Genomic DNA, 23,683 nt, shown 5'->3' with positions numbered 1-23,683 from the left:
CTAAATGTCATTGCATTAGTCACATTTTTAAAATAGTTTGAAATTAAAAAAATCGATTTATCCATAATGAAAAACTGGAACGAACATGTAAACCGAATGGAACTATATAGATTAGCGAACATCTGTAAAAACAACAAGCCGTATAGCAGAAGACCCGTTGGAAGGCTGCCGAAAAGGTGAAAAGACAATGTACAATCTGTATAGTACAAACTGAGACAGAATAAGAGGTAAACAAACAGGAGTAATCCTAATCGCACGAAGAAGAAGAAGAAGAAGATGAAGAAGAAGATTTATCCATATAATAGCAGTTAAATATTGCATTGTTAGCAAGTTCTGAGCTATTCCGAAAATTTCAGGTGCCTAGGTAGCCTAGAACTCTGTTTAATATGGATTACAAGATTTGCGAAGACAGTGACGTAAGAAGTTATTCTTCTATTATATGATTTCAATGAAATTAATGTAATTTAAACAGTTTATTTATATTTTATTTAAATACTAAACTAATTTTAATACTTACTACTTCTCAAAAATTTTTATTAAAACAGTGCCAAAAATTAAAATAGTAAAAGAATAAAACACACACAAACACATTGACAAATGCCACAAATGATTGAACATTCCTTGAACTGAAGACAGTTCTGAACAATGTAGTGAACGTATTTAGTTAAAAAAATTTAACTAAATACGTATTTTCTGAAAAAAAAATTATATAATAAATAAACAATCATAAAATGTATAAAAAAAAATAAAAAAAATAAAAGTTTCCATTGGGGTTCGAACCCGCTTATCAGCGCAGTTAGTATTTAAATTCATTCACCTTAAACTCTTACCCACGGAGACCATGTGTCATCATGTGCGAAGATCAACTAACTAAACGGATTAAACGTTTGACGGTTCTGAATTTAACTAAATTATTTTGATTTTGAATTGAAATTATTTAGAATTAAAAGAAATATTAAAAGACAACAAAACATAGAGTAAGAAAACAATATATTAGGTAAATATTGATAGAAATTTTGATGGTAATCAAATTATGTAAATCAAAGCATTACATACTATTTTGGTAGGTTCTTTTTAAATTTTCCAAATAAGTAGGTACCTATGAAATTTTTTATTAGGATACTGAAACATTTACAATTATTACGTAGCTGTCGCTTTTAAAAACTATTTAAAAACTCACTACAATATTATAAACTTGCTTTTTTCTCTGCCATCACAACAATGAAAAGTAATATACACAACATTAATTTGTTTATCCAAAATCTCCATATTGAACAATTATTGACAGATGATTTTAACACCCAATCAGATCCCGTATAACGTTTATACCATAATGTAGGTGTGCGCATGCGCTCAGTAAAATAATAAAAATTTACCCTCGTGCCTAAAGAAGTATAACTTCAAAAAATCGGAAACAAGGTAGTTGCTAACTTCAAAACAACAAATGGATTACTACAGGGATGCCCAACATCACCAACTCTATTTAAAATATTTTTAGAACAGGCACTAACAACTTGGAAGACAAAATGTAGGGGTATATAAGGGACGATTATCTCTACACATTGTGTTTCGCAGACGATCAGGTGGTGATGGCTCAAGATGAAGAGGATATCAGTTACATGGTAAAAAAACTAAAAGAGGAATACAAAAAGGTGGGCCAGGAAATTAACATGAAAAAAACGGAATACTTAGCAATATCGGAAGAAGACGTCAAAATTTTGGAAATAGAAGAACAAGTAGAAATAAAAGTAACGAAGAATTTTAAATATTTGGGTTTTATAATGCTGAAAAACGGAATAACAGAAGCAAAAAAAAAATAGATTGTGACAAACAAGATCTTGCACCAGACAACTCCATAATGTAATCTGGAATAAGAATATCAAGGGGAAAACAAAAAAAATGATACACCGAACAATAGTTCGAAGCATCATGACATATGCTGGAGAAATTTGGGTCATAAACAAAGAAACCCAAAAGAGCATTCTGGCAACCGAAATGGAATACTGGAGAAGATGCTGTGGTCTCACCAGAAGAGACAGAATAACAAATGAGGAGATAAGGAGAAGAATGCAAGTGGAAAAAGATGCCCTGCAATATATAGACGAGAGAAGAGTAAAATTGTACGGCCACGTACGCAGAGCAGAAAACACATTATGGATGAACAAGGTTGCATAATGGAGCTCAAGAGGAACAAGAAGAAGAGGACGCCCGAGAAGATCTTGGAAAAATGAAGTCGACGAAGCCATGTCAAAAAAATATTGGAAGATGGAGACTGGGAACATCGAAAAAAATGGAAGTCTTGGCTGACGGAAGGGAAACGGGATTAGCTGTAGACAACCCTTTATATTGGTAAATATGACGTTAGATAAGTTTCTTGTAGTACTAAATTAGATAGAACTAACTTGCTTATTGATCGTAGTAAATTATCAGATAGTAATAATCATAAGATTCCTGCTGGAGATTTACTAAATAAAAAAAATGTGCTATGCACCTGATCAAAGATCGACGATTATAAAAAATACATCTAAGCGTTCGTCCTGAGATTCTATTAGCTTATAGACTTTTTTTTCGGTGAACCGTTTTATAAATTGAACAAAAAAGTATGTTGTCATTTTGCCGCCAAAACACCAGATTGTTTGGTTTGCTTTATCTGTCCGTGCGAGATTTAGGAAACGATCACCGTAAAATGGGGAGAAAATGAGGCAATTGAAAAGCAATTTATCATCGTCTAGGCAGGCCGCGGATGACAAAAGAAGGAAGACGTTCATGCATGCGTGTTTTGTTTAGAAGCATGTTCGCCTGTTTGAGGCTGATATCAGGGGTGGCCATGGCCAGGACATTACTTTGTTTATATTGTATTTATTAAATATCCGTTAGTTGATGGAGAACTTTATGGATTGCAGGCCACAATATTATCTAATATTATAAATCCTCTAAAGAGATAATAATTTTTTAATGGCATTAATATTTATCACCCATTCAATCACAACTATCTGAGACTTCATAAAGGAAAGATAATTATTATTAAGGGTATGGGCGCAAATATTTTACGGCTATCCCTACTTTTTCTGTCTTTACACGGCAAATTACGTGTAGTAAAATTCTCACTGCTATGGATATGTAAACATTACAACCTGACAATGTCATCATTAACTTTAAAGAGATGTCTTTTGAATGTTCTTGGATAACTGTTATTACTTGTATAATTGCATCATTAATTCAGTTAATTAATATGATTATTTCATTCATAGGAGATTCTGACCAATAGAAAGCTACAGAAATCTAAATTAAACTGATAATTTTTGATAATTTCCCGTCGTCAAGTATATTACGTCAGATGCCCTTCGTTGCTATGAAAAAATACATTCAGTGACATTAATGACAATTAATGTTTTAAAAATTATAAAAGTGATGACTTTCAACCGTAAAATATTTATAACAACTCTGTGTTTAATTGTACTAATTTTTACTTACATAAATAAATTACAATAAAATTTTGGTTTTGAACAGTTTTATTCATGAAATAATCGCAACAAATTGCACTCGATCTCTAAAATTAATATAGAATTTTTGCCCTCGTGACACTTTTGACATAATTTCACTCGCCTTCGGTTCGTGAAATTAAAACTGTCAAAGTGTCACTCGGAAAAAATTCAATAATTTTAAAGCTCTTCTGCAATTACTACTGATTATTTCATTCATAGGAGATTCTGACCAATAGAAAGCTACAGAAATAAAAATTAAACTGATTATTTTTTGATGATTTTAACTTCCAATCGTATAGTAAGATATTCGATCACGTGTTTAATTCTGTCCAATCAGATTAAAATTATACTGAGAATTATCTACTGTAGAAAATTATCGATAGAATTTTTTTAAGTAGATTGTTTCTGTTTAATGGCAACCAGTTTCCTAGTTTTGACAACTGTCACATTTAAGAAAATATCCATAATATACGTATTAAAAAATAATCTTACGAATATCACACGACAGTAAGATTAAATAAGAAAATAATGCTTCACTTTTACTCAAATTTGTTGTCATTGGGCAATAGCCACTCGAGCCCTGCGGGCTCTCTTGTCTATTGCCAGACAACAAATTTTCGAAAAACTGTCGCATTATTTTCAATTTATTCTCAATCTCTTGTGATATTATACCCGATAATATTTGATAATATCCCGTCGTCAAGTGTATTACGTCAGATGCCCTTCGTTGCTACGAAAAAATACGTTCAGTGACATTAATCACAATTAATGTTTTAAAAATTATAAAAGTGATGACTTCCAACCGTCAAATATTTATAACAACTGTGTGTTTAGTGTTCAATTGTACTAATTTGTACTTACATAAATAAATTACAATAAAATTTTGGTTTTGAACAGTTTTATTCATGAAATAATCGCAACAAATTGCACTCGATCTCTAAAATTATTATCGAATTTTTGCCCTCGTGACACTTAGACATAATTTCACTCCCCTTCGGGTCGTGAAATTAAAACTGTCAAAGTGTCACTCGGGAAAAATTCGATAATTTTAGAGCTCTTGTGCAATTACTACTGATAATTTTTTCACTAACTATGTATTCAGTAATTGTAATAATTTATATACTGTACAACCAAAACTAATACTCAATCGAGAAAAGAGGAAAAGTAATAAAGATATTTTTTAATAGTATATTGTTACTATGGAACTTTAGAAATAGAGAACAAGAATTAAGTTATAATCGTACGTTAAAGTAAATAATAAAAACAGTAAATATAATAAAACAAATACTTACAGTAAAAAATATAAACAAATATGAAGTGTCATCACCGAAACTGTCAAATAAATGTTACCAATTTATTCTAAAATGTCACCTTCGTTCGATTACAATTACAGTGCGATCCGAGCAAATGTGCTTCATAAAAACGCTTTATAATCCATTTACATAAATTAAATGAAACATATTATTGTGTATTTCTTTAGGTTAACATTAATAGAAATAATAATAATAAATGATGATTTTGCTTGTTTTCGATTCAGAGGGTTGCACACCAGCTAGACAGGCCCTGTTTCTACCCTTTCAGGCGTCATCAGTAGCTTTCCAAAGTGTGCCCACCTCTGAACCGAAAAATAGCTCCACCATCATTTTAAAGGGAATCTGAAAAATAATTCAAATTTCCCATCAGACGCGATACAGCGACATCTACTAAAAAATTGAAGAATCTCAGATGCAGAATCCACCAATTTAATAAATTAAAATGGTAGATAGTATTTTAAAACTGAGATTTTTCGTGTTTGAAAGTTCTTACTGGTACATCCTTAATCTGCGACTTTTTCAATTAATAAGACAGCAGACGACGAATATAGAAAACGAAAGGGAAACGATCACATTTCGCTTTCATTCGTCTAGGAAAAACGGACAGCAGAGGAACTTTTGTCTGTTTTTCCTAGGAACTGCTGTCCGTTTTTCCTAGACGAATGAAAGCGAAATGTGATCGTTTCCATTTCGTTTTCTATATTCGTCGTCTGCTGTCTTATTAATTGAAAAAGTCGCAGATTAAGGATGTACCAGTAAGAACTTTCAAACACGAAAAATCTCAGTTTTAAAATACTATCTACCATTTTAATTTATTAAATTGGTGGATTCTGCATCTGAGATTCTTCAATTTTTTAGTAGATGTCGCTGTATCGCGTCTGATGGGAAATTTGAATTATTTTTCAGATTCCCTTTAAAATTATGGTGGAGCTATTTTTCGGTTCAGAGGTGGGCACACTTTGGAAAGCTACTGATGACGCCTGAAAGGGTAGAAACAGGGCCTGTCTAGCTGGTGTGCAACCCTCTGAATCGAAAACAAGCAAAACCATCATTTATTATTTTTATTTCCTTTACTCGGATTTGAGTACTGAAAGTTCCTCTGCTGTCCGTTTTTCCTAGACGAATGAAAGCAAAATGTGATCGTTTCCCTTTCGTTTTCTATATTCGTCGTCTGCTGTCTTATTAATTGAAATAGTCGCAGATTAAGGATGTACCAGTAAGAACTTTCAAACACGAAAAATCTCAGTTTTAAAATACTATCTACCATTTTAATTTATTAAATTGGTGGATTCTGCATCTGAGATTCTTCAATTTTTTATTAATAGAAATCTTCAAATATTATTTCTACGCTTATATAATAAAATATGTCTAGTGGCTGTAATTCCAGTGTACTAGGCAAAATGATTCTAAAAAAGAACACACCTACCGCCTAAATATTTCGTATTGGTATCATGTGACGTCACAGGCTATGACGCGGATGACGTGCAAAGGTAAGTAAGGAAGTGTAAAAAAAATTTCAACTTGCTATCTGCTTTATTTTCAGTCCCGCAACATTCTGAAAAAAGGAATTTTTCTTGCTAAAGCTGGATTGTTAAATTTATTTTGCAAAATCTATTAAACCGATCTCAATGAAATTTACTGTATTCTTTTATTATATTATATACTTTTTTTGGATAGAATATGAAGGTCCTACGTGTAGCAAAAATGGTTGAAAAACGTAAAATATAAATACTTGTTTTTTCTTGGTTTTTTCGCAATTATTGCTATTTTGCAACAATGGTTCCCATTTTTTAAATTTTTAACTAATTCTATATTATAGGAAATTTAATTGCTCAACTTTTATGTCAGTGCAACTTTTCTCGAAAGTGATTACTTTTAAAGTTATAATCAAAAAACGAAGAAAAAAATCGAATTTTTCCTTCATTTTTTGATATTTTGATTATTTAAACAATGTTTCGGACCTTTTTGAGTGGGAGGATAACTCAATTATTATTATATGAGTTAATTCCAAGCAATTTCTGCAAAAAACGATGAGTCACCTCTCAACGTCCTTCTCAAAACAAATGCACCCTGGACTATAGTAATACTTAAAGATGTAATACGTCTCTTGTATAATAAAGAGATGTAATAAAGAGAGAGGAATTCATAATTCAATCTAATCCTGGATCAAATCAAGTCATAAAGAGCGTCAATAAAGAAATAGAATATAAAATGGTGAATGGGGAACACTGAAATTAAAATTCTCTGACACGAGGATGATGCAGTACTGATAACCCAAACTGCAGGCAGTTTGGGTTAAAAGGATTCAAGATGGACGAAGGAGCTTTCTTGATCTGTGGCCATGGATGGTGGGAATGTAAGTTCAGGAAACTGGACTACTTTCTGATGACGTTCTCACTGGGTATGGCAGTTTTGGCACCTACACAAATAGGATAGTGCCAGACGCTCCCGCTCACATTTTTACCTGCCAAAGGTGGATAAGTGAGAGAGGAGACTTCTACAGGCGAATTGGCTTCAGGTTGGATGAAAGGAACATGGTAAATAAGATGATGACCTGACAGCGAGAATTAAGAGAGGTTCACTGTCTATTACCTGGGGCGATGAAGAAGAAGGACAGGAGGACAGAGAAGAAATTGAACCGGAGATCTGAAATCTTTTTTCTTTTTCTCTCGAAAGCTATGAACCGGTAAGTACCAAATTTAGGATATGGCCCCACGGCAATATTTTCTTTATTTTGATTTCTTTTAGTAATTGGCATTTCTTGAACTATTTTTAAGACCACTACTCTGGAGTAGCCTACTCGGCCAGAATATGTCAGGGTGTCTTGATCCTCTTCTATGTTTCTTTCTCTCAGCTCTTTGTCTATTCCTCCGCTTGAAATTTTCTTGTTCTCGATCGATCTACCTCGTTTTCTCTTTTCTTCTGGTTGCCATTTCGGTATTTCCTTTGGTATTCATTGTTCATACATTCTTTGTATATGTCTGAACCAGACTCAGATAAGTTGTTTTGTTGATTAGTTGTTCATTTTATCGAATTTTTGTGAAGAAAAGAACACACGCCTTTGTTTTTAAACACCCTGCATATAAAGCTTATTTTCTGGATTCTTAATTTCAAATTATATATTTAAAGGAAATTACATCCTGTGTAAGTTTCGATATAAGAAAAAGTTGATAATGTCTAGATATTTATTCTTCCATTAGCCCATTTGCAATGACATTAAAATTCATGGGTTCTATATTAAAAAGAGAGACGGAGGGCAATTAGAAGAAGAGCAAGCGATTTGGGAGAGTAGCTGAGTAGCAGTAACGGTAGTTAGATGATGCATTCTCTGCCATCAGCGAGCGCCATCTATCTAAGATACCCAGAAGAATCCAAATGACTTTGGCAGCAATAGCAAGACTCAGTGGTGTGATTGAAAAAGAAAAAGGTAGCAATAAATCTAAAGAAAAGGTAAAATAAAAAATATATACCATTTTTATTCAGTCGCAATGCGAAGACAAAACAATCTTATTTTTCACTTAGAACAGGGAGCGCAGTCCAGCACTCTGAATAGATGATTTTCGACTCTTATTGGAGTCATCATCGGAGAGGCGTAGGCCTGCTGCTCTCTGCTCGAAGTGACCAAACCAAGTTTATCCCCACATTGTAACTGACGTGTATGGATTGGGTGACTAGCGTCATCTTGCAACTGAAAGGTAAAGTTTTCGATCCTAATAGCAACAATAATGATATTGAAAAATATTAAAAATATTACTAAAAGATTTTTAAATTGAAAAACTGATTTAACTGAAAAGGAACCGGAACTAGCTACAGAGCACAGGATGGTTACTGCAAAACTCGAGGATGAAAAAATAAAGGAGGTGGAAAGAAAAGATTACCAAAGAGTAAAAGTAAATAAGCTCAAATTAGAACAGGTGCGCGAACATTACAAAAAAGAAACAAATAGAAGATTAAGACAACTAGAAAACCAAAAAGAGGCATGGACACTGGAAGAAAGATGGAACGCCTTCAAAGTAGTCATAAAGTCTACAGCAACAGAAATATGTGGAATCAGAAAACATAACAAACTCCATAAAAGAACGAGATGGTGGAACAATGAAGTTAAAACAGCAGTGAAGAAAAAGAAAATAGCATGGAAAAAATACATTGAGACCGAACTGGAAGAAGATAAAGAAGAATACAAAAGGCTGAGACGATTAGCGAAAAACACCATAAAACAAGTAAAAACAAAAACGTGGGAAGAGTTTGGAGAAGAATTACAACAAAACTATGTAACAAATAATAGAAGCTTCTGGACAACAATCAGACATATGAAGAAAGGAAAACATAAAGAAATAACAGCCGTAAGGGATACAACAAACCAAATCCAAACAACTCCAGAACAAATAGCTAAAGTATGGAAAAAATACTATGAAAACAAATTTAGAAATGCAATAATAGATGATAGAAATGAAACATATCAAGATAACGAGAACAAAGAATTATGGCAAATAAATAGAGAAGAAGTAATATTGGAAGTATCAAACGTAAAATTAGGTAAAGCTGGAGGGGATGATGACATAGACCCGGAAATGGTCAAGTACATGGGAGAAGAAGGGATAAACTGGTTGTTGAAAATATACAAAGAGGCATGGGAAAAGCAGCAAATCCCAAAAGACTGGCAAAGTAACCTTATAGTGCCAATATACAAAAAGGGAGAACACGTCAACTGCGAAAATTATAGAGCAATATGTTTATCATCGGTATGTTTTAAAATATACACGAAAATAGTAGAGAAGAGGCTAAGACAAGAGGTAGAAAAAGAACTGGGAGAAGAACAAGCAGCGTTTAGACCAGAAAGACAGACAAACGATAACATTTACATCATTAGAAATATAATAGAAAGAAGTATTGACTCGGGGGGGAAAGCTCATTCTAGCATTCATAGATCTAAGGGCAGCATTCGACTCTATAGAAAGACAAATTATATGGAAATGCTTGCAGAACATGAAAGTACCAAGTACACTGATAAAAATAATTGAAAATATATACGGAGTAGTAAAAGGACGTGTACAGATAGCAGGAGAAAGATCTGAAGAATTCAATTGGGAAAGAGGTATCAAGCAAGGAGACAGTCTTAGTCCGCTACTATTCATAATAGTCATGAATGAATTGACTAGAAATACTGGAGAAAGAACGAACCAAATACAGACAACAATAGGATACCAAAGATTACAGCCAATAAAAATAGAAGCCCTATTGTATGCGGATGACATAGCCCTTATAGCAGATTCCGTGACAAAAATGCAAAAACTCATAAATATATGGACAGAAGAAATAGAGAAATTAAAAATGGAAATAAACATCGAGAAAAGTAAAATAATGGTCATCGGCGAAAAGGAAGAAAATGAAGTAATTATAAAATGCAAAAATACTCAACTGGAAATAGTTACAGCATATGATTATCTTGGAAGTATTATTACCAATGATGGGAAAATAGACCTCGAAATAACAAACAGAACTAAAAAATCAAATAAACTGTACTACGCACTAGCGCCAATTCTGAGGAAAAAATAATTGTCCCACGAAACAAAAATTAAAATATATAATACGATTGTGATACCGACGATACTGTATACAAGCGAAAATTGGACTTTACAGAAAAAGCATAATAGTAGGATAAATGCAATTGAGATGAGACATTTACGTGCTATAGCCGGAAAGACCAAATGGGATAGAATAAGAAATGAGACAATAAGAGGGATAACTAAACAGGAACCAATAATGAATAAAATAATAAAGAGGCAATTAAACTGGTATGGACATCTGATGAGAATGAAACCTAGTAGACTAGCAAGGAAAATTCACGAAACAAGGAATATTACAAAAAAGAAAAAAGGCAGGCCGAAGAAAAAATGGATACAGCAAATAGTAGAAGCAGGAAAAATCAAACAGAAAACGCTAGAAGAAATGAAACTAATAGCACAGGACCGAAAAGAATGGAAGAGATGGGTGAATATGTAGCTAAATTAAACCCAAATCCGACACCTGAAAGGGTATAAGGAAGGGGAGAAAGAAAGAAAGAAATTGAAAAACTTATTGGTCCATTTCCCTGGTAACACCTCCAAGGCTAACAACCATGGGGTTGTTAGACTGTTGAAGTTGTTGCAACTTTTAGAATTCCCTCCCTTTGTCTTCACTGCAGCATCCATCTGGCTTGCAAATTTTAGAAGCTTTGGAGGTGTTACCAGGGGAATTGACCAATAAGTTTTTTAATTTAAAAATCTTTTAGTAATATTTTTAATATTTTTCAATATTATTAATGTTGCTATTAGGATTGAAAACTTTACCTTTCTAAAGAAAAGGGTATTCAACAGTTGTATTCTACCAGTTATAACCTGTGGAATGGAGACAGTGACACTTATAGAGTTATCGTTACCAGAGAACCATCGAAAAAGCTGATAGGATTTTCTCAGAGAAAACTCTTATGTACGAAATAACGTACTACAAATAACATATTATGGATTCAATATAAACATAGAGAAGAAAGAGGTTATAATCATTAGCAAGAAAAATATGACAAAATGTCGACTCTACGTCAACCAAACCTCTGTAGAAAGAGTGAAACAATACAACTATGTCGGCACCGTATTAAATGAAGAATGGATCAGCAACCAAGAAATAAGAGCGCGCAGCGGAAAAGGTAAACCGGGTGAGAAAAGCTTCAACCAGATGAAAGCCTTCTTCAAGAGCCACAACCTTTCTCTCGGTATAAAAATAAGAATGCTGCGATGCTACTACGTCTTGTCTATCCTTTTTAGGAAAATTGAAATCATTTGAAACTGGATATATCGGAGAATCCTTAAAATCCCGTGGACTGACCAAGTCACAAATGAGGGGTCCTCAGAAGAACGAACAAAAACCGAGAGGTACTGACCACCATCAAATCTCGAAAGTTACAATGCTTCTAGTCTAAGATCCGAATAGGAGGTCGAAATGTACCCATCTGCTTGCCGGATGAAACATTTTTTTTTATTAAATTTCATGCATAGACAAATATTTCTAGCATGGGTTGCCTATCAACATCGTGTCATAGCTGAGGCGCTCAGAGCAATAGTGGCCTAACCCACATCCCACAATTTTACCAAAACACTTTTATTACATTAAAGTTATCCCTTATTTAAGTGTTTTCAGATACAGAGTAGCTCAATCAATGGTTGTTTGAGCCACTCTCCATCTAAAAATAATTAAGTAATGCATAACTTTTAAGTAATAAAAGCGTTTTGGTAAAATTGTGTGATGTGGGTTAGGCCACTGTTGCTCTGAGCGCCTCAGCTATCCTTAATGGGAGCACTTTTTTTTTTAAGTATGGTAGAATTATTTTATTATTAAATTAAATAGGCATATTCAGTGCAACTCATAGATTATTCTAGAAAGAATTCTAGGAAAAATATTGAAAAATAAACCAACGGTGGCATATTTTTAAAGACACCTCAAAAAATAATGAATTTTGCGGTGGACATCAGAACTCATCATTGGATCATGGTAAACAAAAAATTCAAAGAGATTTTATTAGCTTATGAGTTTCTCGAGGTAATGCTGTCGAGTTTTTTTAATTATATCTAATTTTGACTTTTTAATATCACTCAGAATTCAAAACAACGAATTTTTTTATTGTTAAAACATATTGAACATATTGAAACGTATTGAGCATATTTAGTATTGTTAAACAAAAAATAAGCATACAACAAAAAATATCTCGACAGCGTTACCCCAAGGAATATCTAAAGAAAATATGTACCAAACTTCGGGTGGGTCGGTTAAGTAGTTTTTGAGTTACAATGTCTACAGCCTTTGAAAAAAGTAGTTTTGAGGAAAACGCGCTTAAAGTATTGTCAAGTTTTATTTTCACTTTTTTTTGTCTTTCAAATCATAAAATGATGCACACCGGAATATCTTTTTGAATCGCGGAGTAATTTACTAAAGAAAATGAGAACAGCTGTTGACCGCTGTCCACTACGCTCAAGTGTGCTGGCGCGAACCTGCTGCAAATCAAGTCGAAGGTAGGGATATTCAACACTATCTCCCTACCTCCCTACATTCGACTCACTTTGCAGCAAGTTCGTGCCAGCGCGCTTGAACGTAGTGAACAATGGTCAACAGCTGTTATCATTTTCTTTAGTAAATTACTCCGCGATTCAAAAAGATATTTCGGTGTGCATCATTTTACGATTTGAAAGACAAAAAAGAAAGTGAAAATAAAACTTGACAATACTTTAACGAGTTTTCCTCAAAACTGCTTTTTTCAAAGACTGTATGCATTGTAACTCAAAAACTACTTGACCGACCCACCTGGAATTTTTTATATATTTTCTTTAGACATTTCTTGAGGTAACGCTGTTAAGATATTTTTTGTTGTATGCTTATTTTTTGTTTAACAAGAATAAATATGTTAATTTTCACGCTTTTTTGCAAAAAAATTCGTTGTTTTGACTTCTGAGTGATATCAAAAATTAAAAATTAGATAAAATGAAAAAATTCGACAGCATTACCTCGAGAAACTCATAAGCTAATAAAATTTTTTTGAATTTTTTGTTTACCACGATCCAATGATGCGTTCTGATGTCCACAGCAAAATTCATTATATTTTGAGGTGTCTTTAAAAATTTGCCACCGTTGGCTTATTTTTCAGTATTTTTCCTTGATTTTTTCTTGAGTAATCTATGAATTGTACTAAATATGCCTATTTAATTTAAAAATAAAATAATTCTACCATACCTTAAAAAAATGTGCTTGAAATATTGATTTCAACCCCTACAGCCCCCCTTATTAAATTAAATAAAAAAAATGTTTCATCCGGCAAGCAGATAGGTACATTTCGACCTCCTATTCGGATCCCGTACTATTCGGACACATAATGCGAAATGAATCAAGATATGCCCTCCTAAAAGTCATCCTGATAGGAAAAATATTTGGAAAGCGGGGTCCAGGAAGAAGAAAATCTTCCGGGTTAAAGAATCTCAGAACTTGGTTTAACACAACATCTCTGCAGCTTTTCCGCGCTGGCGCAGATAAGATTAGGATTGCGATGATGATCGCCAACATTCGTCATGGATGGGAGAAGATGGACCAAACAGAATAAGTCTTATACACCCTGTATATGTAGCTTATTTTTTAGATACTTACTTTTAAATTATACATTTTAATTTTATATTTAAAGGAAATTGTATCCCGTATAAGAAAAAGTTGATAATGTCAAGATATTTATTCTTCCATTAGCCCATTTGCAATGGCATTAAAATTCATGGGTTCTATATTAAAAAGAGAGACGGAGGGCAATTAGAAGAAGAGCAAGCGATTTGGGAGAGTAGCAGCAACGGTAGTTAGACGATGCATTCTCTGGCATGAACGAACGCCGCGCCATCTATCTGAGTACAAACCGAAGCAAATATTTACACAACTCCGCTAACAAAATTAAGTGGAATTGAAATGGAGTCCAAAGGTAAACTGAGCCGGAAAAGCTGAATATATATTTGGGGGAGAGAAGTCGGTTTGCAATAGGGAAGTTGGCAGGAACTTCCACAGCAAGAATTTTGAAATTAATGCGATGTGGTCGGTATAAATCTAAGTTATTAGATATATATATATATATATATATATATATATATATATATATATATATATATACAGTGGTTGTGTAAATTAGGTATTTTTCCCATTTAAAATAATTAAATTATTGTAGAATAAATTAGATTATGTGAGGTTGTTAAGGCTAGGCAGCCTCTCCTCACTTCGATCTATAGAGAGCTTTTTTGCATACCTTCTTCTTCTTCTTATACTTGTTATAGATCTCTCGATCGAATAATTCCGACGTTGAGGTATTTCTTGAGAGGTAGACTACCAGCTATCTCTCCATCTTTTTGGTGGTCTCCCCGGTGTACGTTTGCCAGCTGGTTTTCCTTCTAGCGCAATTCTTGGTAGTCTGTGTTCCTCCATTCTTTTTAGATGACAGCACCATTCTCTTCGTATTTGTCTACCCATCTTACTACATCTGGCACAAAACATTGTTCCCTGATGATGTTGTTTCTTATTCTATCCCTTCTTGTCTTCCCTGCTATTGCTCTTTTTGTCTTCATTTCGGCTGTTCGTAGCATGCTTTGTAAGAGGAAACAGTAGCGATCAACAGGTAGCTAAAACGCGTTCCAAGATTGCGGCTGTAATTTTGAATATTTTTTCGAGATATTTGGCACACGTATTCGTAATATAATAAAGAATGGCGGTACAGAGTCCAATTTGAAAAATATATTAATATGTGGAAATTACTCTGTAATTAAATACAATATTAAAAAAACGAGTCTGTACCGCCATTAGGAAGAACAAAAAAATATACTTTCTTCAAATAAACTTTTTTATCCGATCCCTAGATTTTGTGTCATTTTGGAACTACTAAATTTTTTTATTTCATTAGTAGTTCCAAAATGACACAAAATCTAAGCAATTATCAATTATCTCGAAAACTAATGATTTTATCGTTACCAATGAAGCGTATATTATTTACATAGAAAGTATTGGAGAATCGAAAAATGGTGCTAAAATAGTAATTCCCCTAATGGCGTTGAATTTGGGAGAGGCCAACCCTTCACTATCCCCTGTCGTGCGCCTCTGGTAGTAGCCAGAAATGTTTATTTATCATAATTTAGTAGGGTGTATAGTAGACAGAAAGTGTCTGCCAAATATGATAAAGATACGTAAAATAATTTTAAAGTACTGCGTAAAAATAGTTTTTAAATTTTTAAATAAAACATTCTGTAACTCAGTAAGGAGCCATATTTTATTTAAGTGATTTGGGTTAAATCTTAATATTTTGAGTTCTAGAATCCAAAAATCTCAGAGATTGGACATTCTTAATGAAACACCCTGTATAAATTAAGAATTTATGTTTTTTTAAACATTTCCCTCTCTACAATCAAAAGTGTCAACACTTTATTCCCTATCTTAATTTAATAATCCAGTATTGATGCTCCTTTTTTTCCTTTTTTCCACTCACATCATTAATTCACGATAACATCGACGGTTTTCGTTTTTATCAAACGTTTTGCAGTGACAGTTCTTCTAATTTTCATTCGATTTAAATCTAAAATGACTGACTGGCTGTTTGTGGGCCAGCCGCACACTGTGATTGATCACATAATTGTTTTTTACGTCGAAAATGGCTTTGGCTTCTCATGAAAGGGTCGGGAATAATAGGGAATTGTGGGAAAGTTTACTTGCTTACTAGTAACATAAAAAACGCTGAATAGTTAACGATATATTTTAGTTTTTACTCTGTAGATGTACTCTTGTTTAAAGTAGATCGACTTAAAAGTTATTAAAAGAGATGGCGTAAAATGCATAAATGATGAAATCTTAGACATTATTAATAATTATAGTAGACTTGCATAACACAGTGTAACCAAACGCTAAAAATTGCAGTGAATACAGAACAATATTAGGCCTAGATCCCGCGTTCTAGTTGATTAATAGCAAGCTGAAAATTTGTTAATAGCTTAACGGAGTCTAGTCGGACAAACTTTGATGTATGGGAACACTGGAAGTTTTAATTGTGGGATGTGATTTTAATTGTGGAACGTGTCATCCTGACAAGTTTATGATTGTGAAAACGAGTACGTTGTTTTTAATTTTATTCAATAGCAAACTTTATATAATACAGTATGTCGCTCTAAGTTGTATCCATATGGAAAACTTTTTTATTATTAATTTTACGAAAAATGTTATTCCTTATAAAAAGCTCTGCATGGTCCAAAACCTAATATTTAACCATCAAATATGAAATTTTTTGAATCCTATACGAGGTATGTCAAAAAGTTTGAATTTCACTCAAGAGTAAAGTAGCTTTATTTTTCACAATATTGAAAATTGCTATTATGGAAAGTTGTTTGTAATTAAAAACTATATTATAGTATGCAATTACATCCTTCTAATTAAAATTTTTTTTTGAAAAATTATGAATAACAACATTATTTTCAGTTATTTCCATTCAGATAACTCTTTTATTATTAATTTTACGAAAAAAAAAAGTGACTCTTAATAAAAAGTTCTGCATGGTCTAAGACCTAAAATACAACCATCTTATGTCAAATTTTATCAATTTTAAACGAGGTATGTCAAAGAAAATGAATTTCGCTCAAGAGTAAAATACATTTATTTTTCACAATATCGAAAATTGTTATAATGAAAAGTTATTTAGAATTAAAAACTATGTTTCAGTACGTAATTACATCCTTTTAATTGAAATATTCTGAACTATAAAGGTACTTTGCTTTTGATCTAAGTTTATCTTTTTTGACATACCTCGTATAAAATTGATAAAATTTGATATAAGTTGGTTGTATTTTAGGTTTCAGACCATCCAGAACTTTTTATTAAGAATCACTTTTTTTCGTAAAATTAATAATAAAAGAGTTATCAGAATTAAAATAACTGAAAATAATGTTAGTTATCCATAATTTTTCAATTTTTTTTTTCAATTAGAAGGATGTAATTGTATATTAAAATATAGTTTTTAATTCCAAACAACTTTTCATAATAGCAATTTTCAATGTTGTGAAAAATAAACCTTACTCTTGAGTTAAATTCAAACATTTTGACATACCTCGTATAAAATTCATACAATTTGACATCTGATGGTTGAATCTTGGGTTTTGGACCATGCAGAACTTTTTATAAAAAATAGGTTTTTTCGTAGAATTAATAATAAAAAAGTTTTCCATATGGATACAACTTACAGGGACATACTGTATATGAAAAAAAGAATGTGTGTACTTTGTACGCACGTAAGAAGTTATACTTCTATTATATGATTTCAACGAAATCAATATACTTTAAACAGTTTCTCTACTACTTTCCAAAAATTTTTATTAAAACAATACCAAAAATTAAACAAATAAAAGAATAAAACACACACAAACACATTGAAAAATGCCACAAATGATTTCTGAACAATAATTGTTGCCAAAAATTTTAATTAAATACGTATTTTCTGAAAAAAATTATATAATAATATACTTACAATCATAAAATCTATAAAAAAAAATAAAAAAAATGATATAACTTGCATTGGGCTTGAACCTACTTCCCGTGTATCCCGCCGTACGAGAGTCGAAGAGATTTCAAACTGCACCACCTTTGCGTATACGTCATGTGGGAATATACACAAACTGAACAACTTTTTGACATTTTGTTTATATGAATTTTTATTAGTTTGATTTTTGTCGAATTAAAATACAAAAATATAGAGTAAGAAAACGATACGTTAGATGAAAATTTGTAGAAAGTTTTTTCGTAATCAGACTATGTAAATTAAAGCATTGCCTACTAGGAGTATAGCATAGCAAGTACTAGGTAAGTACATTATTTTTTTTACATTTTCCAAATAGGTATGAAGATAATTTTTTATTGGAATACAACTGAAACATTTAGAATTACGTACCTGTGGCTTTTCAAAACTATTTAAAAAGTCACTATAATTATAACTTTGATTTTATTTCTGTCCTCACAACAATAAAAACTAATATATTATACAACATTTTTGTTTACCGATAACCTCCATATTGAACAATTATTGACAGATCATTTCAACACCAAATTAGAGCCCGTATAAAGACTAATACCAAACTGTCGGTGCGCGCATGCGCGCAAATCAATATAAATTCACCCTCAATCTCGATCGCGCCTAAAGCAGTATACCTTCAAAAATTCTGTCCGACAAATACATTGGGCGTTTTAATAAGTCCGACACGTACAACATTTCAGATGACAGGAATTATGTTGGTGATAAAGAGCAGTCTGATTTTTGCATGAGACTTTAATGAAAGGGTAACAAATCAATTGGAAGTTCTGTCCGACAAAATACATGGGAGGTTTTCATAATCTGACGTTCCAAATTTTTAACCTGTTCCACAATTAAAACTTTCCCTGTTCCAGTGTTCCCATACATCAAAGTTTGTCCGACTAGACACCGTTAAGCTATTAACAAATTTTCAGCTTGCTATTAATAAACTTTTTTTTGGTACGCGGGATCCAGGTCTATATTATTAATAAGTCATATTCTCAAATTATTCTTGAAAATAATACATGTACCTACGTACAAATAAAAAAAATGGAAGAATTCCGGGAGATTTGGGAACAAACTTTGGAAGGTAATTTATTTGCATAAGAGGCAAGGAGTTGTTGGTTTTAGATAAAGGGATTTGGTTTTTATTGTTTGTATAGAAAAGAACATTTACATATGATTTACGTATGAGAATCTTGTTTTGATCTACGAATCATTTCTCTATGTTTTATATTTTTTTTTTATAAACAAGCAAATCATTGCGATAGTTTAATGCAGATGTGTATGTAAAAATCAGGTATTATTATAATTGTTTATTTATACGCTCTGAGCTTCGCTGGTGTCGCTTCTAGCGAATTACTAATGCAACTTTCACCGGCAATTTTTAAATTTATTATTTAATTGTTATCGCTTAATATTTACAACGCAAAAATGTAATTAAATTGTGATCGAGATTTTAAAGATTTTGCTAATCATTTTAACGTTCTATTAATGAAATATTAATTTCTTACTTCGAATACTTTCACAATTATCGTGTAGATGGCGCTTAGATTAATTTATAATTACACATTACGAAATATTAAAAAAAATTGAATTCAGTATTTAAAACGTAAGTATATTTAAGGTAAAAATATACACCACAGCTTTGACCAACTAATATTATTTCCTATTAATGTTTTTAATTTCAATGTTTTAAATTAAACAGTTTAACATTTATGTCAAATTTCCAGTAAAAGCTTACTGACTTGTTACTACTGGCGCTCGAGAATATTTAATTATCCCCTCTACCTACGAGCTCATAGCGTATAGCAGCAGGATATAACGGGCATTAAGTGGGTTTATAGAGATCTGATAAGATTATCTGATAATAATTCGAAATAGGTATCTAATTTTTTTTTCAGTAAGTGAAAGATTTGTACTACATGTAAAAATATCAAAAACTAAATTTATCAGTCATCAGCAAAAATAAAATTAGAGACGTCTAACTACTTATTAAGAACACACCAGTGGACCGAGTAAACCCTATTTTGGAATAGGTAGTAAAAGAACAATGGGATCACTCACAAAAAGTAAATTGTAGAATAGAGAAGGCTAGGAGTGCATTCAAAAACATGGCCAAACTCTTTAAAAGCCACAACGTGAATCTAGAGATAAAAGTAAGGCTCCTACGATTTTATATCTTCTCAATATTATACTACAGAGTTGAATCCTGGACACTCACTGAAGCGATGGAGAAAAAACTTAAAGCCTTCGAGATGTGGCTATACAGGCGAATCCTAAGGATATCATGCACGGGCAAGGTAACTAACGAGACCGTACTATGAAGAATGAGGAAAGAAAGAGAGGTGATGTATACGATTAAAAGGAGAAAGTTAGCATATCTCTGACACATAATGAGAAACGGCACTAAATACAGATTACTGAATGTAATCAGTCAAGGCAAAGTATTCGAAAAGCGAGGAATTGGGGCAAGATGAATATTATGGTTAAAGAACCTGAGGAAATGGTTCTCCATAACTACAACTAATCTAGGGGAGACCGGGGTTAGTGTGCCATAGGGGCAAGTTCGCCCACATGCCGTATTTCCTATGTAAATCACGATAGTGCGCCAATGGCCTGACCACTCCTTTGTTACCTCGCCCGGCAACTGCGAGTTCCGTTTTAGTTATCTATAAGACTTCGTTGCGTGCATACCGCTGTTTAAGTGTTTTTCGAATTGGTGAGTAAATTTTACCTCTGTTACATTTTTAATGTTTGTGTAGGTATATAGATAATCTACAAGTTTTTATTTTTAAATATGCAAATACATGCTACTATTGTAATATATTGGTAGAATTGTAGTTTTAAAATATCGCTTATTTTGTTAACTGGCTACCATTTTTGTAAAATATTCTAGTCGGGGCTAGTTGGCCCATATTAGTTGGGGTTAGTTAGCCATATGGCGAACTAAACCCTGGTCTTTTATTGTGCTTACATACAAAACGAAATCTTTTACTTTTTAGAAAAAAAAAATGAGAACATACAAAAGGAAAAGTGAGAAGGGTAAAACCCCGTACGATATTATGAAGCGAGCAGTGAAGGTTGTCCTTGAAGAAAATTTTTCGGTCAGAAAAGCTGCAAAAAATTTTGAGATACCAAGAAAAACCTTAGAAAAATATTGCAAAAAATTTATGGCAGTTCAGGAACAAAATGGAAATTTGATAAATATTCAAATAGGTTACGCTAAAAGCCGACAGGTATTCTTTAACTTAATTTTATTTTCTTTTTCTTCAGCCGATTAAAATTTGTAGGTGTTTTCTACTGAACAGGAAGAACTTCCAAGAAACCCCCCAAAATATAAAATCGAGATTTGTTTGTACTGGATGTCCCTTTAATACAAATATTTTTGGGGAGCAAGATTTCTTACCTGCGTAGGTATACAACCGATGGGCCTCCAAATACAGTGATTGCACCAAATTAGATGAATAATAGCACATTAGAAATTAATGCATCCCCCAAATTAACTACTCAAAAAAAAATAAACAATCATCTTGAAGATAAGAAGAATTTGATGGGTGCTATAAATAATGACATCTCTTTGAAAGATCTGTTAGACGCCGGACCGTCACATGTTCCTTCTCCCGTTTGTGAGAAATCTTTGGAAGAAATCAGACCGTTAGCAAAAGCAGGAGAGAGAACAAGTAAAACAGGAGGCAGAAAACGTAGAACCACAGCAATGTTAACGGATACACCAATAAAAGATGAGCTTGAGTTAGAGAAGCAGCAGAGAAAAAAGAAGAAGACAAAGCAAAGTAAAGCAGGTTTAAAGAATGTAAAAAGAGACATATGTTCTAAAAAAACGAAAGCTAAAGAGATAGATTCATCTTCAGAAGAGGACGAATGCTTCTATCTAATATGTCTCGAATTATTCTCTAATAGTGTTAGTAAGGAGAAATGGGTACAGTGCACTAAATGCAAAGAATGGGCTCATGAAGCTTGCACAGCTGGAGATATCCTTTTTTTGTGAGCGATAACTGTTTGTCCGATGCGGATTAGTGATTGTATATTTTTACAAATATATTTTAATTGATATTATCGTTTTGTATATTCATTTAAAAGTATGGGCATACTTACCCCAATGATGTGGCTCACTTGCCCCGCTTCAGGGGTTAGTTCGCCCACTGGACCAGCCGAACAAAAATACGTATAATCCCTTTAAAAATTTGTTTTGAGTATTTATTTCTACTGTAATATAGTGTTCACACCTTGTATTATATTTTATAATAGTTCAGAAAAAGTAATCTGGTTTCATGTAATTGTAAAAAATCAAAATCCAAAAAGTGGGCCAATAACCCCGGTCTCCCCTATTTAAAGCATCAGTTAATAAAATAGTTATAGCCAGAAACGAATAGGCACCAAAAGAAGCAGATTTTTTTTGCATTGGCAAAGCATTATTTTTGTTTGTATAATTTTTGTTTGATTAGATACATTACAGATTTCGCTTTATTTGTCTATAGTTCAACAAATTGTCTTGTTCTATTTGTTTTGTTTAGTTTTATTTGCAATTGGCTTCTATGAGGTTAAATTAGTCGTCATTAGTACGGTATAGCCAAGTAAGTTAGAATAGGTGTATGTCAACTTGGGAAAGGATCAATACAGGAGCAATGCAACCAATTTGTGGCAAATAATGTTAGAAGATCCTGACGATTCCAGAGCAACAACTAACACATTCACGAAGATGTCAGATTTTGCATTCCATCTTATACATATTTTGTTTTTTTTTCATCCTTGTTGCGAGACATGCCGATATACACTTCCTATCTTGATTTTAATATTAACTCGCATTAACCTTTCCTTGTTTGATTGTTTAAAACGTTCTAAACGTTTGGCATTTCTTTCCTCAGGTAGCTGTAGCTTCCTCCGTGGATGTGTTAGTTGTTGCGCTGGAATCCCAACATTATTGCCACAATTTGGTTGCATTGGTCCTGTAGTAATCCTTTCCCAAGTTAATCTACACCCATGGTACAAAAAACTTTCAAATTTATTGTACCATGATCTACACCTATTCTAACTTGGCTATGCCGTACTGATGACGGCATGAGTCAGAAACACGTGTCTTCAATTGCAATCCATCTTATACATATTTTGTTTTTTTATCATCCTTGTTGCGAGAAATGCCAATATATACTTCCTATCTTGATTATATTATATATTATATATTATATACAACCTTTAAAAAAACAAATTACTATCAGAAATCTCCAACGGAGTTTTTTAAAGTTAGGAATAACTTATTAAAGTATTAAAATTTTATTTCAGGCGAGAAAACAAGCAAAGTTTATACGGGAGAATGGGGACACTTCATTATTTCTTTATTTTCTCTAATAAGTGACAAAATTTGGCGTGGAACAAATTTTATTGTTCGAGTTGGAAACTCTTTTAAATTAGACGAGGGAGAAGACCTTCGCAAGGGTGTAGTAGAAGGGTATTTAGCTAGGTATAATTTAATTGAATTTTTGTTTTTTAATTTAGTCATCATTGGAATAATTGTCTTGAATATTAATTAATTAAATTTGTAAATACAGTGGAACCCCGATAAGTCGGCCCCCGATAACCCGGAAGTCCGGTTAATCCGGACCGATTTTCATCAGACAAACATTTCACGAATAAAAATGTATGTAATGTAATACGAGTATTTGAGAGAATGTGTATTTGTGTAATTTGAACTATACGATAGTAAAAATGACTCATGGCACACGGCGGCAGAATGACGTTCATTGTCCGGATTATCGGAAACAACAGGCACCTATATTCCT

At 32.7% G+C, this 23,683-nt stretch overlaps 2 protein-coding genes across 2 annotated transcripts in view; both read left to right on the top strand.

Annotated features, from left to right (window-relative positions):
• LOC126879860 (uncharacterized) overlaps positions 1-23,683 on the top strand; it is a 191,228-nt gene that overhangs the window by 52,301 nt on the left and 115,244 nt on the right. The gene's annotated exons all lie outside the window — the stretch shown is intronic.
• On the top strand, positions 20,897-21,439 carry LOC126879861 (uncharacterized). Its single transcript, XM_050643175.1, has 2 exons — positions 20,897-21,124; positions 21,179-21,439. The coding sequence occupies exons 1-2, from the start codon at positions 20,900-20,902 to the stop codon at positions 21,260-21,262; spliced, it is 309 nt and encodes a 102-aa protein (XP_050499132.1). The 5' UTR covers positions 20,897-20,899; the 3' UTR covers positions 21,263-21,439.

Source organism: Diabrotica virgifera, chromosome 2 (assembly GCF_917563875.1).
Source record: "Diabrotica virgifera virgifera chromosome 2, PGI_DIABVI_V3a".
NCBI lineage: Eukaryota > Metazoa > Arthropoda > Insecta > Coleoptera > Chrysomelidae > Diabrotica > Diabrotica virgifera.
The sequence above is the reverse complement of the archived record's forward strand: the minus strand, read 5'-3'. Positions and strand labels throughout refer to the sequence as shown.

Excerpts from the sequence above, each read along its gene's own strand:
- LOC126879861 (XM_050643175.1), top strand. The coding sequence starts at position 20,900 with ATGAGAACATACAAAAGGAAAAGTGAGAAGGGTAAAACCCCGTACGAT. Across the intron at positions 21,125-21,178 it reads GTTACGCTAAAAGCCGACAG|GTGTTTTCTACTGAACAGGA; the intron begins GTATTCTTTAAC and ends TAAAATTTGTAG.